We start from the raw sequence: 16,335 nt of genomic DNA, 5'->3' as shown, positions 1-16,335 counted from the left end.
TCAACGCATTAATTAAAACTGAGAGGGCTTTTCCTATTAGTGAAACTCACAACCTGACTCTTAACCATGTTTATCATCATACCATTGCCAACTGTCCATCTCACAACATTGTCGAGGTCAATTTGTCAGTCGCTCACAATCTTGTAACTTACTTATTACTCTATACACATGCCTTTGCTGGCGAGATGTAGTGTTTTACAGTGCACTATGGGCTGTCTCAGTCTCATCCTTACCGGGCGAGTAGGCCGTGCGCGTAGAGGCGCGCGGCTGTGAGCTTGCATCCGGGAGATAGTAGGTTCGAATCCCACTATCGGCAGCCCTGAAGATGGTTTTCCGTGGTTTCCCATTTTCACACCAGGCAAATGCTGGGGCTGTACCTTAATTAAGGGCACGGCCGCTTCCTTCCAACTCCTAGGCCTTTCCTATCCCATCGTCGCCATAAGACCTATCTGTGTCGGTGCGACGTAAAGCCCCTAGCAAAAAAAAAAGTCTCATCCTTGGCTTTGACGAAATGAAAGTGACTGAGGTATGAGTGATGCTAGTAATGCCATTCCTTATGCAGCCAGTCTCTGTTATGAATGGTGTGACAATGTTGCTCATAGGGTCGTTTGGTGCATGCATTTCTGTGGGCTTGTCAGACTGATATGTAATAGCAACTTCTGGTTCGGTGAGGAAAGCAACGGATAACTAAATCACTCCTCATTTCCCGAGTATGCCTCTTCAGTGACACCTAAGCTATGACAGCTGTTGGCGGAGCTGTGGAGAATCAAACCAGCCTTCGGGCTGAATACCAAACATACATACAGCATAACATTATCCGCAAAGAGCATTATCCCTGATTTCAGTTCTTTACTCAAATTAGTCCTTCGTCGTGTCATCGAGAAGGTCTTCGACGGCAAGGTTAAGGAGTTACATCCAATTAGCGAACATCAAAGAGGATTCATCAAATCACCTAGCACCGTCATAAACGCCGCTTTACTCAGATCTGTGTTAAACTCAGCAAAACACAACAAACAAGATGTTACTCTGGTCTTCCTAGACATAAGCAAGGCTTTCGACAACGTGGGCCATTTACACTTAAGGTACGTCAACTGCGCCAAGCAAGCTGAGCAACATAATTTGCAAGCTTCAGGAGAATAGTACAACTCAAATCCAGGCCAACTTCAAGAGAACGAATCCCATTAATTTACGCCGTGGCGTAATGCAAGGATCCCCATTGTCGCCAGTTTTATACAATCTTGCAACAGATCACATTTTTCGAGAAATTGCTAAAAAAGAGCTATGTGACACGCGTGGTTATTCTCTTGCCAACGGACTGCAACCTTTAACAATACTAGGCTTCACAGATGAAACGGTTATTGTAGGAAAAAACCGAGACTCTGCAATAGAACTGACGGAACTAGCTTTACAAAGGTTTCGTAAACTTGGTCTAACCATAAACCCTGAAAAATCTGAAGTTATCAATATCAGTAGAGGAGAAATAAACGAAGGGCTCATTACAGTCGAAGAAGGTATGGAGATAATGTATTTCGAGGAACGAATGTGTCAAATACTTACAGTAAATTATGCAGATACTATGTTATTTGATTGCAAGAAATCAATGACACTCCTTCAGCAGAAACTCACATCGTTATCATCCTGTCCCTGGTTTCATCCGGATCAGAAATTTTCAATTCTAAATTCTTCAGTTTGTCCTACGTTGACTGCGTTTCTGCAGGTAAAATGCCGCGGCGATTTCTGGAAGATGCCGATAAACTCGTTAAGAGTACACTAAAGGAGATCTTATCCCTTCCTACTGACACTCCGGATTCTATGATTTACTCAGATAAACGGTACAAAGGGTTAGGTGTTTTTAGATCAAGCTGGGAAGCCTTGATTCAGAATATAAACAGCTGCAACATTCTGAAACGGGAAGGGAACCAATATATCGAAGCCACTAGAAACCTAGATGAAAAATTAACAGATGTTTAACTGAGTTAAACGTAAATGGTAAAACGGAGGATATGAAGAACAGGCACGGTGAGCATGACACCAAGAAACTCAGAAATAAATTACGAGAATCCGAATTTGAAAATTGTTGCCAGTTGAGGGCCATGGAGTTCCCTCCTGCAAACAGCTGGGTTAGAAACCATGATGGCCTTTCTAGCACGGAGTGGAGAGATGCGCTGAAAGTGCCATGTAACGTTGCACCTGTAAGAGGTATACCGGAAAGGTCCTTTGATGTTACCCGTTGCAGAAGATGTAGTGAGACCGAAACATTACCTCACGTCTTGGGTTCCTGTGCCTTCGGTGAAGCTCTTCGAAACACTAGACATCACAACATCAGGTCCTCCATAGCACAGACGCTCAGAGAGAAAGGATTTCAAGTGCATGAGGAAGTCCATGGCAGTAAATGGCAGTACGGTCCGACTCGTTGGCTGAATGGTCAGCGTACTGCACTTCGGTTCAGAGGGTCCCGGGTTCGATTCTCGGCCGGGTCGGGGATTTTAACCTTCATTTGTTAATTCCAATAGCCCGGGGGCTGGGTGTTTGTGCTGTCCCCAACATCCCTGCACCTCACACACCACACTTAACACTATCCTCCACCACAATAACACGCAGTTACTTACACATGGCAGATGCCGCCCACCCTCATCGGAGGGTCTGTCTTACAAGGGCTGCACTCGGCTAGAAATAGCCACGCGAAATTATATTATATTAATGTTAGCACGAGAAGGATTGATATGATCGCAAACAAAGGGAAGAAAGGATATATATTAGACCCCACAGTAAGATTCGAAACACACTCCGACCAAACAGAAGAAGTGGACTAAGAAAAGAAGTCTATGTACCAACCTACAGTGCCGTATTATAAGAACAAATACGAACTGGACGACATAGAAGTGAGAGGTCTCATGACCGGTGTGAGAAGGACAGTCCCTAAGAAGACGATAGAATTGATGAAGACCTTTGACATGAACACCAAGGAGTTCATCGACTGGGGGCTGGGTTCTCTTTTGATACTCATACACCACTTACACTCGCCAGACTGAGACATAATTTACTTATTTTTATTTTTGAATGAAATTGTTTGTGTATTATTTGACTTTGGCAGCCTCCAAGTGGAGGAAGATTTTGAAAACAAAAAAATAAAAAAATTAACATTATATGAGAACATGAAGGTCCAATAATACTGCCTAGAGGAATTCCCCTCTTAATTATTACGGGATCACATAACGCTCCTAGGGGCTGCCTGGCCGAGGCGGTAAAGGCGTGCTCGGTTCGCCCGGAAGGACGTGGGTTCAAATCCCCGTCAGGAAGTCGTAAAATTTAAGAAACGAGATTTCCACTTCCGGAGGTGGATATGGCCCTGAGGTTCACTCAGCCTACACCAAAAGTGAGTACCAGGTTAATTCCTGGAGGCAAAGGCGATCGGGCGTAGAGCTAACCACTCTACCCCATCACGTGCCACGATTAACAATGGTGGAAGCCTTTACCTTCCACTCCTCCAAGGGCCTTCATGGCCTGTACGAGGTGACTTTGCCTTTTTGTCAGATAAAGCTCCACCTACTCTAACTCTCTGAGTTCTATTTTCTGGAAATCTGTCAATCTAGAAATCTATCAGTTTGCATTCGAGAGATAGTCGGTTTGAACCCCACTTTCCGTGGTTTCCCATTTTCACACCAGCCAAATGCTGCAGCTGTACCTTAATTAAGGCCACGGTCGCTTCCTTCCAACGCCTACCCTTTCCTATCCCATCGTCGCCATGAGATGTATCTGTATGGTGTGACGTAAAGCATACTGTAAATTTTAAAATAATTTTAAAAAGATGTTCGATAAATATCCAACTTCCTTGATATGTTTTAAGAAGAGACGTGATAGGGAAACTGCCACCTAAATGCAGATCACTGGTGATTGATTGATTGATTGATTGATTGATTGATTGATTGATTGATTGATTGATTGATTGATTGATTGCAATCTCGTCAACACATCTGTTTAACAATGTGACTGTTCTATGTCCACAGGTCCATCTTCCAGGATATGGTGAGTATGGACACGTTGGTTATGAAGGTCATGAACTTCGCGCAAAGGCTGGTGGACGCCGACCGAGCCTCCCTGTTCCTTTTAGACGCCAAGAACAAAGAGCTGTACGCCCGCATCTTCGATGTTGGTGTGAGCGATATGGAAGACGAGAGTGGCGAGGTGAGCTGCGAGAACGACTGCCAGCCACCCACGTCGAGGGAGATCAGGTGGGTCTTGCTGAGTACACATTCCCCTAGTATTTTTTTTTTTTTTTTTTTTGCTAGGGGCTTTACGTCGCACCGACACAGATAGGTCTTATGGCGACGATTGGTTAGGAAAGGCCTACGAGTTGGAATGAAGCGGCCGTGGCCTTAATTAAGGTACAGCCCCAGCATTTGCCTGGTGTGAAAACGGGAAACCACGGAAGACCATCTTCAGGACTGCCAACAGTGGGATTCGAACCCACTATCTCCCGGACGCAAGCTCACAGCCGCGCGCCTCTACGCGCACGGCCAACTTGCCCGGTACTCCCCTAGTCTAGCTTGAACAGGACACCTTCCTCACACATAGAAGATGAAGAAGAAATGTTATACGAGCTGATACCCGACGTGCGCTGTTACGCCTCAATAAACAAAATTTGTTTTTAATTAATTCCAGCTTATGTAATTTTATTAACATTGTTCTTCATTATTTTTGGTTATTTTAAATTTACATGTTTCTTATTACATTTATTTGTAATTTACCTGGACCTGAGGGCTGGTACGAGGTCCACTCAGCCTACATGATTAGAATTGAGGAGCTATCTGACGGTGAGATAGCGGCCTCGGTCTAGAAAGCCAAGAATAACGACCGAGAGGATTCGTTGTGCTGACCACATGACACCTCGTAATCTTCAGGCCTCCGGGCTGAGCAGCGGTCGCTTGGTAGGCCAAGGCCATTCAAGGGCTGTAGTGCCATGGGGTTTGGTTTGGTTTGGTTTGGTTTGGTTTGGTTTGGTTTGGTTTGGTTTGGTTTATATGGGAACATAAATGTCCAATAATACTGCCTAGGAAATAGCTATTGTAAATACGTTCTATTTTCTAGATTCCTATTTCTATTAATTTGATCAAACTATTTCTGTATGCTTACATAAATGGCGATTTATTTGCATGATGTTCATTGCAACGCGAATGGATACATGACATTCTTTGTTTTTCCATCTGGTGCGAAAATAAACAGATATCTCGGCAATGAGTTGCCTAGTTACATGAACTTCTGGCAAGAAGGGTACTTCATAAAACAGGGCGGCGTGTTCCCACCCTCCTATATACAGCAATTCTTACCGAACTATCATGATACAGAGTAAGTCGCTGTCGCCTAGCCACAATCTGTCCTTCAAGGTCGGTCCTGTCTTGGTGCGGCTTTGTAATTATTATTATTATTATTATTATTATTATTATTATTATTATTATTATTATTATTATTATTATTATTCGTTCCTGACCGTATGTGTGGTGTGCCCTAAATGGACACTCCCAAGTATCACTCAGGGTCGGCTCTTCTGATCCTTAGAGAGTACTCCCTGCAGTTGTACGTCTCTTCCACTGGAATGCCGTTTCTATTCACGGCCTTTCTGGCTGTATGCCACCATGTTGCTCTCCTCTTCTATGTTCGTCGATTGCAAGAGTTCTCTTAAGGGAATGATGTTCATCTCGACGTTGTGCAAGTCCGTACCAGCGCAACTGCCGCTCTTCCACTTTCTCGCTAGGGGCCCTACCAAATGATCGTCGTATATGCTCATTGCACACTCGGTCCAAGAGGGTGACAGCCGCTGACCAGCGCAACATCCGCATTTCCGTTACATGCATTTGCTGATTATGCTTATTTTGCCTTGTCCAACACTCAGGAGCCGTAAGTGAGGGCAGGTCTAACAAACAGACTTGTATATCTTGGGCTTTATAGACATTCTTCTGTCACATAGGACGTCTCTCAGCAAACGCCATTTGGTCCATCCAACGTTGATGCGATGCTTCACGTCATCATCAATCGTCGTGTCCGTGGTAATAACTGAGCCCAGTTACTTGAATTTATTCGCCATTGCCAGTGGTTCTCCCGCTAAGAAAATTGTATTGACTGGACTTTGAACTTCTGTCTTGGCGAAGTTACAGAACAGATAATGCAAAGGTTTCTTCCAAAGTTCTAAGGCTGCCTCGACATTTTTGTTTTTTGCTATTTGTTTTACGTCGCATCGACACAGATAGGTCTTATGGCGACGATGGGATAGGAAAGGCTTAGGAATGGGAAGGAAGCGGCCGTGGCATTAATTAAAGTACAGCCTGGTGTGAAAATGGGAAACCACGGCTCGACATATTGGCGTGTTTCACCAACTAGGAAGATTTCCTCTGCGTATAGAAGGGACCATGATAGTTGTGTCATCAGTTGTTCTGTGAGATAGTTAATAAGTTACTCGTCATAAAAACTACCTATCATATTCCGTTCCAACAACTTCCTAAACCCTCTCAGGAGTAATAACAACAAACTGATAAATTTTCAGCGAAATCGATCCAGTAGTTTTTGGATCTGTTCGGGACAATCAAACAAACTACTATTACTAAAATGTTTTCATTCCTTCCCTGAAGGGGGAGGCGGGTCTCTTAGACGGTGACGCCGTCTCTCACGCCGGGAGATTTGTTACGGTGAAGGAGATGCTCGGAGAAGGTGAGGGGATTGGCGGCCGTGGCCTACACTAGGAACTGTCCCGGCATTCGCCTTAGTGCGGGAGAATGGAAAACCATTCTCAGAACAGCCGATGGTGGGGATCAGCCGTGAAGTCCAGCCCTGTCTCGTCTCCCAAATACAGAGCCGTGGCCAGTGGAGGGCCGAGACCCACTCTGCATCTACCGACGACGTTTTATTTCCATGCTTTCGGGATTAAATGCGGGAGGTGGGGGTTGATGCATGTATGAGTGCTAACGGAGGGCAGTTTGAACATTTCGTGTGGTATACTGATACAGTCTCTTCCTGTATTTTTCGCATGATTAATGTACAATGTAGAGTTGCACAAAATGAGTTCTAATATTCAGCTTTGTCAAGAAAAGCATAGTTCGGTGTCAGAATGGAGAGCTTTAGGATTGAGCTCTTCACGTCCGATTCTTCGGAGTTCCTACAGTATTCTAAAAGCTCTTCGATAAGTCGAAACTTGTAGCTGCATCAGCTATGCTAACAACAAAGAGTAAAAATGTCGCGTTGAAAGATCAAAAACTTTTGGAAGAAATAGTTTCTTCAGAAAAGTATGTGTGAATGATTGCAATTATAAGTCATAATGTAATTCACAGTTCTATGATCTAGTCTACTGTTCTTCTGTAAGTTGTCATGTTATAAGGAAATTATATCAATGTTTATAGTTCGTAATGCTCCTGTGTGATATGTTTTGGAACAAATCATTGTTGAAATACTGTACTGTTAAAACCTTTAAAATATGGCAAAAGTCGATAATATGCTTCAGATCTTTGTTGCAAGAGGGAAATAACTTATTCAGATACCTATGATATATTCAAATCGTGTAATGATGAATTCTAATCAAATGTTTCCCGTTTTGTGCCTTGAAAAATGTCACTTCTTTCTGTTTTGAAAATATTGTCACCCTACTGTACTGTATGGACTACTCCATTACCAGAGAGACTTTAGGGCTATCAGTCTATATGAACTTATGAGATGTTATGATGTGCAGGTTTCCAGTCGGGACGGGCATCGCCGGCCAGGTGGCGCTAACTGGCGAGATCCTCAACATCGTGGACGCGTATTCGGATCCACGTTTCAACCGCACGGTGGACCAGTTAACAGGCTACAGGACGCACTCCATCCTGTGTATGCCTATCTTCATCCGTGGTAACGTCATCGGGGTCGTGCAAATGGTCAACAAACACGTCGGTACCTTCACGAAGGTGTGTAATGTGTTGGCTATTCTGACTACTAAGCTGTTATTACACACAATAAACCTCATGATGATTCTGTATTAACTTACAAATACTCCTACCAGAAATATGATATTGTTCCACCTTTCAGTTCATTTTTAAGAACAACTTTTCATTATTGCTACATAATAGAAAGTCATTTATTTCACCAGAATATATTTCGGTTCTCTTGAACCATCACCTGACTGAGAGTTTGACAAAATACATTCTAAAACATTGCTATAGCTCAATCCATGTTAATAAAACAGGGTTGCCATATCGAACGGCTCTGCTCAACACCATCACGAGAAAATGGCTGCACACTAATTTGTAAAATTCAGTGTTTAAGTTCAAGACAAGAAGCGGAAGAAACTAAGTTACAAATTATTTTTATGAACTAAAGAGGACGAGGTGTTTACAGGGCCTATCTATTTTTTGTTTATACAGAATCAGAGGTAAACTACGGCACATAAAAAACCTCAGCATTGAAATGTAAGACAAATAACTCTTATGGGCTCGAGGAGTGACGGATGCATTTATTGCATTTTATACATTTCTCCAGGCAATGAAGACTAGAAAACAGATGCAACAAATAAATACTGTAAATGACTTTACAAAAGATCACAGTATTAATGTTGTTTTTTTTGTTTTAGTAGACTTTTTACTGATTTTTTCTTGTTTTTATAATTATTTCTTTGTTTTCCTTGTATTTTCCTTTTTTAAGGACGACACACACACCCAGTCCCCCGGCCAGTGGAAATAACCAATTGAGATTAAAATCCCCGACCCGGCCGGAAATCGAACCCGGGGATGTTAAATAAAGGAATCATACACATAAGCTTATCGCATAACTCTCACTCAATACAAGACAATTACCCACTGATTTAAAACCTAAATACACACACGTAACGAATAAATACTGTTTATGACTTCACTACAGAAGTGAACTACCGGCGGTTCACAGTGTTTCGCTTAGAGATGGTCACAGCCTGCTACTTTGTCACCGATATTTTCCTGTCACCGATATATCGGATACACTGTCACGGAAGTACCTGTGTCAAAATATCGTTTAAGTTGTATACTTTGGATCACGCTACGGCGATATTAAAGGTGTTAAATCAAACATTTCATCACAGTGTATTTATGAGCACAGTAGAGAGAATATCTAGCAACTCCGTATGTCAACAGCTAGCTCATGTTTATGTAGCGCAACAGTCCCCAGCTGACAAATAAAGCACGTTTGAATACATAATACAGTGACTCACATCAGAGTCCTGCAGAGCGGCTCAGCCCATGAGCTGCTTCGGCAATAGACCGCAATGGGCTTTGGAAGGCTCGCACAAACGAAGCCCTTGACGTCATCGCACGGGCCGGTCTGGGCAGCGCCATGTCATTCGTATGGGCTGACTGCTTTAATGTGTACAGTGTACTGCGTGTCAGCTGAGTGCGTTGCATTACGGTCGAGTTGAGACTATCAAGTTTGCTGCGGTTTTCAGTTTGACTTCTCCGTCTATCCTGTTATCGGAAACGAATGTGGACTGTAGTTCCAAAAGAAAAGAAACCGTGGCAAAAAACGTGAAGTAAAAAAGAAAGAAACAAACGAACAAAAAACTGCACAATACAAGACTTCTGAACCGGATCCTAAAAAGTCGTATTTGGTTGGTATTCAAGCCTGAAGTTGACGGTGATGGGAAAGACGTTAATTTTGTGTGCTGTACGATCTGCAGTGAACTTTATGTACACACTAGCAGTTATCCGCGGCTTCTCGCGTGGATTTCGTAATTTGATAAAAGTAATCGTTCCTCAGTACTGTACTAAGACATTATCTGAAAATACCTAAAGTATAAAACATCACTGAAAAACTGAGTTTCATTTATCCCAGAAACTCTTTGTAAACGAATATTTGTGTTCTTTTATTTTTAAAGAGGATTCCAAATATCAATTTTCATGTCTGTAACGCGTTAAGTTTTCGTGATTTTTTGTAGAATCCTGTAGAATGCTGTAGAATCCTGAAGCTGACGTTGCCATGGTTACGGCAGTTCATTACTTTATCCGATTCCTAGAGCAGGGGTAGTGTGGTGCCAATATCTCCGTAACGGTTGGTTTTAGGGCCTTAAAACATGGTTTTCGGGCCCGCAGGGCTTACCGAGTTTTGTTCTTTGCGTCAAGAGGATTAAATTGAGCTTTGTCTCGTCCTTATACGACAAATTCGATATTTTGCTTATATTAGCCTATTATTTTTATATTCCCCCCATCCCCCCCCCCCCCACCTCGAATTGTTTTGAAAATAAAATACAGCCCATGTTACTCACTCGCAATGTAGCTTTCTACAGGTGAAGTAATGTTTAAAATCGGTTCAGTAGTTTTTGAGCCTATTCGTTACAAACAAACAAATTTTTCCTCTTTATAATATTAGTATAGAGTATAGATAAAAAATGTATGATGAACGAGGTGTGCTTGAAAGACGAGCATTCTAATGTTTCCGTGTCATCAGACTCCACGACTATGCCACAACCTGCCAAATTAATGAAGTTTTCTTCGTGGCCTGACGTTCATGATGCTTCTATTCAAACAGATTACCTGAAAAGATGTTTAAAGCAAAATTGTGGAATGGAAAAAGATAGATATGGCGTCCTATTGGAGAACAAATGGACAAAACTATCCAAAATTTCACCAGATCGCTAAGAACGTATTATGTATACAAGCATCAAGTTCAGCTTCAGAGAGAAATTTCAGTTCAGCGGGCTTCATACCCAATGCACGACGGTCTCTTCTACAATAAGACAATGTTGATGCTCTTCTTTTCATTCACAGTAATTCCATTCCACCACCATTAGCAACGACCGATAAACTACGCACACTAAATAAAAGCTACGTTCATGTTTGTTTTTGTTGTTGGCATATTGCACGTCATTTCAGTTTGTATTTTATTTTGAGGTAAACATAAATGAAGTCCTATGAATATGCTTCGTGTTATTTAGATTAATTTTTGGTTAACTTGAAGTCAATTGAAGACGAATGTTAGTTTATAATAAAGTTTCTGTTTGTTTTCAATTATTATTATTATTATTATTATTATTATTATTATTATTATTATTATTATTATTATTATTATTATTATTATTAATATTATTATTATTATTATTATTATTATTATTATCACAGTGCAGGAGAAATCTCTACCGTTTAATTTCAAAATGTGATTAACCTACTTTGAAGTATGTTATTGTATGTTTAGTCCTCAGCCCGAAGGCTGGTTGGATCCTCAACAGTTCCGCCATCAGCTGTCATAGATGGCCTAGCCATCACTGAAGAGGCGTACTAGGGAAATGGGGAGTGAGGTAGTTTCCCGTTGCTTTCCTCACCGAGCCAGAAGTTGCTATTACATATCAGTCTGCCAAGCCCACTGAAATGCATGCACCAACTGACCCTATGAGCAATATTTTCACACCATTCATAGCAGGGACTGGCTGCAGAAGGAATGGCATTACTATCATCACTCATACCTCAGTCACTTTCATTTTGTCAAAGCCAAGGATAAAGCTGAGACAGATCAATGAAAGTAACAAAATTGCTCTAGCCCATACCAGAAGACACAGTGCACTGTAAATACTAGGTCCCGCCAGCAAAGGCACAGTATGTTATTAGCGTACGGGAATTCATAGAGCGAGTGATCCGAATAGTAGTGTGACTTGAACATTTCTTTATGCACGGTGCACATGTTATTGTGTAGAAGTACTCAAGGTTATTCTACTGAGCCCGCCCAGTGCGTTGGACGGCGGTGGGCTGTATGAGACCAGTGCTGTGGGCCAGTACGCGGCCGCGTCAGAGGAGAACGGCACTGTACGGGCTGGGCTGCCGGAGCCCGTGGGTTTGAAGTGCTGCGCGGTGGGCCTGGCTGCAGGACTCTGACTCACATAATTATTCGGACACGTTAATTATAGCCTTTGCTACACATAATATTGTACACGCAAACTAGTTTCTGATAGAACCCAGTTTGACAGATTCAACACGGCGTTGAAATGTGTACTTTTAGAAAACAGGAGAGAACCAGTGACCCTGGAACATCAGAACTCAGTTAACGTGCTTCAACAAAATTATTCGGACACAAGTCAGTTGCCATTCAGAGATCGTGTGTAGAAGAGCCATGGATAGTATGAACGTAAACATTCAGTGTGTTAGAGTACAGTGTACAACTTAAGAGAAAATGGGCCGCAGAGGAAGAGAGAGTACAATCGAACAGCGGCAGCTACTCATTTTTCACCGTGCTAAAGGTAAAAGTCGTCGTCAAATTGCTAAAATGTTACAAATGAAGAAAATTACGGTCTCTGATATTATCACAAGTTTCCGGGAGGAAGATAGGATTGAACATCTACCGCATACGGGACGTCCAGGAACATTTTATGTGAGAGAAGAATGTTATATTATCAGGGAAAAAAAACAAGTTTAGTGCTCCAAAACTCGTTACGGAGATTGCCGCAGACACCGAAAAGAAAGTGCATCCCGAAACAATATGGAGAGTGTTTCACAGCCGTATTGCAAGAAGGAAGCCCTTCATAAATCAAATAAATCGAAGAAAGAGAATGCTGTTTGCCAAAGAGCATGTTAGAGAACACAATGAATGGTGGAATGACGTTATATTTGCTGGTGAGAGTAAATTCAACATATTTCAGTCTGGTGAGAGGATAACAGTTTGGATGCGTCCTAATATTGAGCTTCAAGAGAAAAATCTGAAAGGAACTGTGAAGGATGGCGGTGGACATGTAATAATGTAGTGGTGCATGTCGACGAATGGAGTTGGTGAATTGGTTTTTATTGAGGGTAAAATGGACTACATTCAATACCTTAGAATACTGACGGACAATATGAAAAAGAGTGTCGAAAATATGGGGGTTGATAAACATTTTAAGTTTTATCAAGATAACGATCCAAAGCATATGGCCTGGAATGTAAGGATGTGGTTATTGTTGAATTGCCCAAAGGTGCTTCATCCTCCCTCTTAATCACCAGACTTGAATGTGATTGAGAATCTTTGGGACAAACTTGATAAAGAAATATTTAAAAAAAAAACAATCCCATCTAGAGAACAGCTGAAGAACCGACTTCAAGAAGAGTGGCAGAAGATATCTCCCGATTATACCCGGAAATTAGTGGAGAGCATGCCAAGTCGACTCAGGGAAGTAATTAAAATGAAAGGAAAACCCATCAGACCCTGAACCATAACGATCATAAGTAAAAAGGCAAGTGTCCGAATAATTGTGTGCAATATTGGTTTTGATTTTGTTTTTTAATTGTTCTGTTTTCATTTACAGTGTTTGTTAGAATAATGATGGACGTTTAGTTTTTATATACCTTACAGAAACTTGTATTTTATTTATATCAGTATTTTATTATTACTGAAATGACTAATACAAAGGAAAATGTAATAAATCATGTCTGTCCGAATAATTATGCGAGTCACTGTACTTTTTTCGAGAAGTACTTGTCCGATTTTTCAAAATAAGCACGGTGCTGAATTTGTAATGGTTGTAGATTTAAGGCTATGTGTAAAAAAAGTCTGATTATTAGCCCTTTGGTACCACTACTGACAATGAAAACAAAATGTCAACATCTTTAACCGTTCACGGGATATTTAATGTGGACAACTTTGCTCAATAATTCTGTATATAGGAAGAATCTTTGTATTAAGCTGATAAAAGTATTCGTTTTATTTTTTTATTTTTAAACCTACAATAAGTACTGTAAATAATTGGTATCCCGGAAACACGACACGCGTAATGACATTTCGTTTGTTAATTTCTTGCACATCATGTTGACAACCTTTTCCCTATATATTATTAAAACTTCAAATTATAAATGTGAATATTATTTTTCCAACTTCTAATGTCCCGAATCTTCCGAAAAATACTGTCCAACAATGTCCATATAAACTAGAATATTTCCATACTGTCCACCCGCGACCAAACAGTGACCGTGACAATAAGCATATGCTCATGCTTCCTGTGACTGAATCACAGATATTTGTGTGTCACAGATATTGTGAAATATCATTTAAGCTCATCTCTAGTTTCTTTGACGCCAACATGAGGAGCCTGAATTCAGTCGGGGCGTGCTTGCGCATTCGATGCAGTGGGGAACTGCCACAGAGCTGAAGTAAGCTCGCGTGTATGCCGCAGTCGAGAGGCTAACAACAGTGATCGCTTGCAATGTTCAGTGGCAGTAGCAGAGACTAAGCCCCCCCCCCCCCAAACTTGGTAGAGAAAACATTACATTTTTATTCTATTTTAGCCGATTGAAACTAGGAATTATAGACATTATTAAAAAAAACAATTTGTGCAAATGTTTAATTATTAACAAAATTATTTTCAAAAATACGCACAAAATGTCGTTCGTCGCGGCTAACCGATTGGTATAGCGCCACATCAAGTAGTGGAGACTTCGCAAATGCTATGAGGAACGGTAACAGGGGTATATTTTTTGCCAAGGTCGTGGTCACTGAGGTATGATTTCACCTGCTTGCCGCGTGCATTCGTCAGTCTGGCAGTCTCTTTAATATTGTCTGTTAGTTTCTTAGAGTGTAGTCAAATACTAAATGATTTTTTTTTTTTTTTGCTAGTTGCTTTACGTCGCACCGACACAGATTGGTCTTATGGCGACGATGGTACAGGAAAGGGATAGGAGTGGGAAGGAAGCGGCCGTGGCCTTAATTAAGGTACAGCCCCAGCATTTGCCTGGTGTGAAAATGGGAAACCACGGAAAACCATTTTCAGGGCTGCCGACAGTGGGGTTCGAACCTACTATCTCCCGAATACTGGATACAGGCCGCACTTAAGCGACTGCAGCTATCGAGCTCGTTTTTTTTTAATTTTATAATCACGCTGTACTTCTATTTAATTGTATTACGTGTGTAATAGTGTTTCTTTGGTGAAAGTTTTATTGTATAGTATTGAATCTAAATCTCAAAAAAAACTATTATTGCCGCACTTAAGTTAGTAAACTGTCAACCTTTACCTCTCTGTCGAGATTCGCTCAAAGAGCATCAAAAACTCACCATTTTTGTAGTTTTTTTGTTCAGTTTTGATGTTTATAACCCCCGCCCGCCCGCTATATCCCTCAACACGGATACTTTCTGTTGTCTGTATACCCCCCCCCCCTTCTAATTCCCAATCGCCGCTACTGTTCAGTGGTGATTATCGTACGCGTGTCTTCTGCTTGCAATGGCTTTGTTGTTGCTAAAGGGAGATACAGCTGTGCTGTGTTAAATTGAAAATCCACAGCCTGTTGGATTTTTTTTTTTTTTTTTTTTTTTTTTTTTTTTTGGCTTTACGTCGCACTGACACAGATAGGTCTTATGGCGACGATGGGACAGGAAAGTTCTAGGACTGGGAAGGAAGCGGCCGTGGCCCTGATTAAGGTACAGCCCCAGCATTTGCAGCCTGTTTTTAGTCATTCGACCGGGTCAGGAACAGAATGAATGAAGCCCCCATCTAGCGGCGAGGATAGGAACTGTGCCGGCTCCATGAGTACTTATTAAAACATACATTCTCTAGCCGAACTATTGCTGCTAACATACAATGGGAGACCCACTCCCAGTATATCAACTATGGTAACAGAAAGAATAGGTGATGATTTCTGGTACACAAATGATACATGGCTGTGTGGCTGTAAGAAGTCGTGTTCCTTGTATTGCTGGCCTTATCTTTTATTTTCAATAGATACGAATGCTTGGACAACAAAGGGAGTTTGTGACTGGTGGTGGTGGTGGTGGTGGTGGTGATTATTGCTTTAAGAGGAAGTACAACTGGGCAACCATCCTCAGGGAGTTTGTGATATTAACAGTTATACTGTATGTACCAAAGAAACGACATGAACAGCCTCTAGACCATCTTAATTCCAAAAGAGAGCCAGCCCACTTTTATGATATCACACATAAAAGGAAAGAAATACCATAGAATACAGATAATATTACAAATAATTTAAATGGATCAACTCTCAAGACTTCAAACCTGGAACATTACTACTGAAAATGAAAACCTACAACCTGTTTTCCAGTCATTGACTGGGTCAGGGATGTAATGAATGAAGCATATATGATGGGGTCGCCACTCCCAAAGTGATATATTTTAATGACTGATAGATGCTATGAAATGAGAATGGAGAGTGTTGCTGGAATGAATGATGACAGGGAAAACCGGAGTACCCGGAGAAAAACCTGTCCCGCCTCCACTTTGTCCAGCACAAATCTCACATAGAGTGACCGGGATTTGAACCACGGTATCCAGCGGTGAGAGGCCAATGCGCTGCCGTCTGAGCCATGGAGGCTAACATTACTACGAACATGTTTTTTTAGTCTACAGGGTGAAATAATAAATAACTGAGAATCATCATTTAAGTTAAA

At 41.5% G+C, this 16,335-nt stretch overlaps 1 protein-coding gene across 4 annotated transcripts in view; it reads left to right on the top strand.

Moving 5' to 3' along the window:
• The window catches only part of LOC136872814 (probable 3',5'-cyclic phosphodiesterase pde-5), a 1,073,569-nt gene that overhangs the window by 1,018,517 nt on the left and 38,717 nt on the right, over positions 1-16,335 (top strand). For all 4 annotated transcript variants that reach the window (XM_068227550.1, XM_068227549.1, XM_067146655.2 and 1 more), the window contains 2 exons: positions 4,008-4,232; positions 7,715-7,928. In XM_068227550.1, coding sequence (XP_068083651.1) covers positions 4,008-4,232; positions 7,715-7,928 — 439 coding nt within the window. The remainder of the gene's footprint in view (positions 1-4,007; positions 4,233-7,714; positions 7,929-16,335) is intronic.

This window comes from Anabrus simplex, chromosome 1 (genome assembly GCF_040414725.1).
Source record: "Anabrus simplex isolate iqAnaSimp1 chromosome 1, ASM4041472v1, whole genome shotgun sequence".
Classification (NCBI taxonomy): domain Eukaryota; kingdom Metazoa; phylum Arthropoda; class Insecta; order Orthoptera; family Tettigoniidae; genus Anabrus; species Anabrus simplex.
The sequence above is the reverse complement of the archived record's forward strand: the minus strand, read 5'-3'. Positions and strand labels throughout refer to the sequence as shown.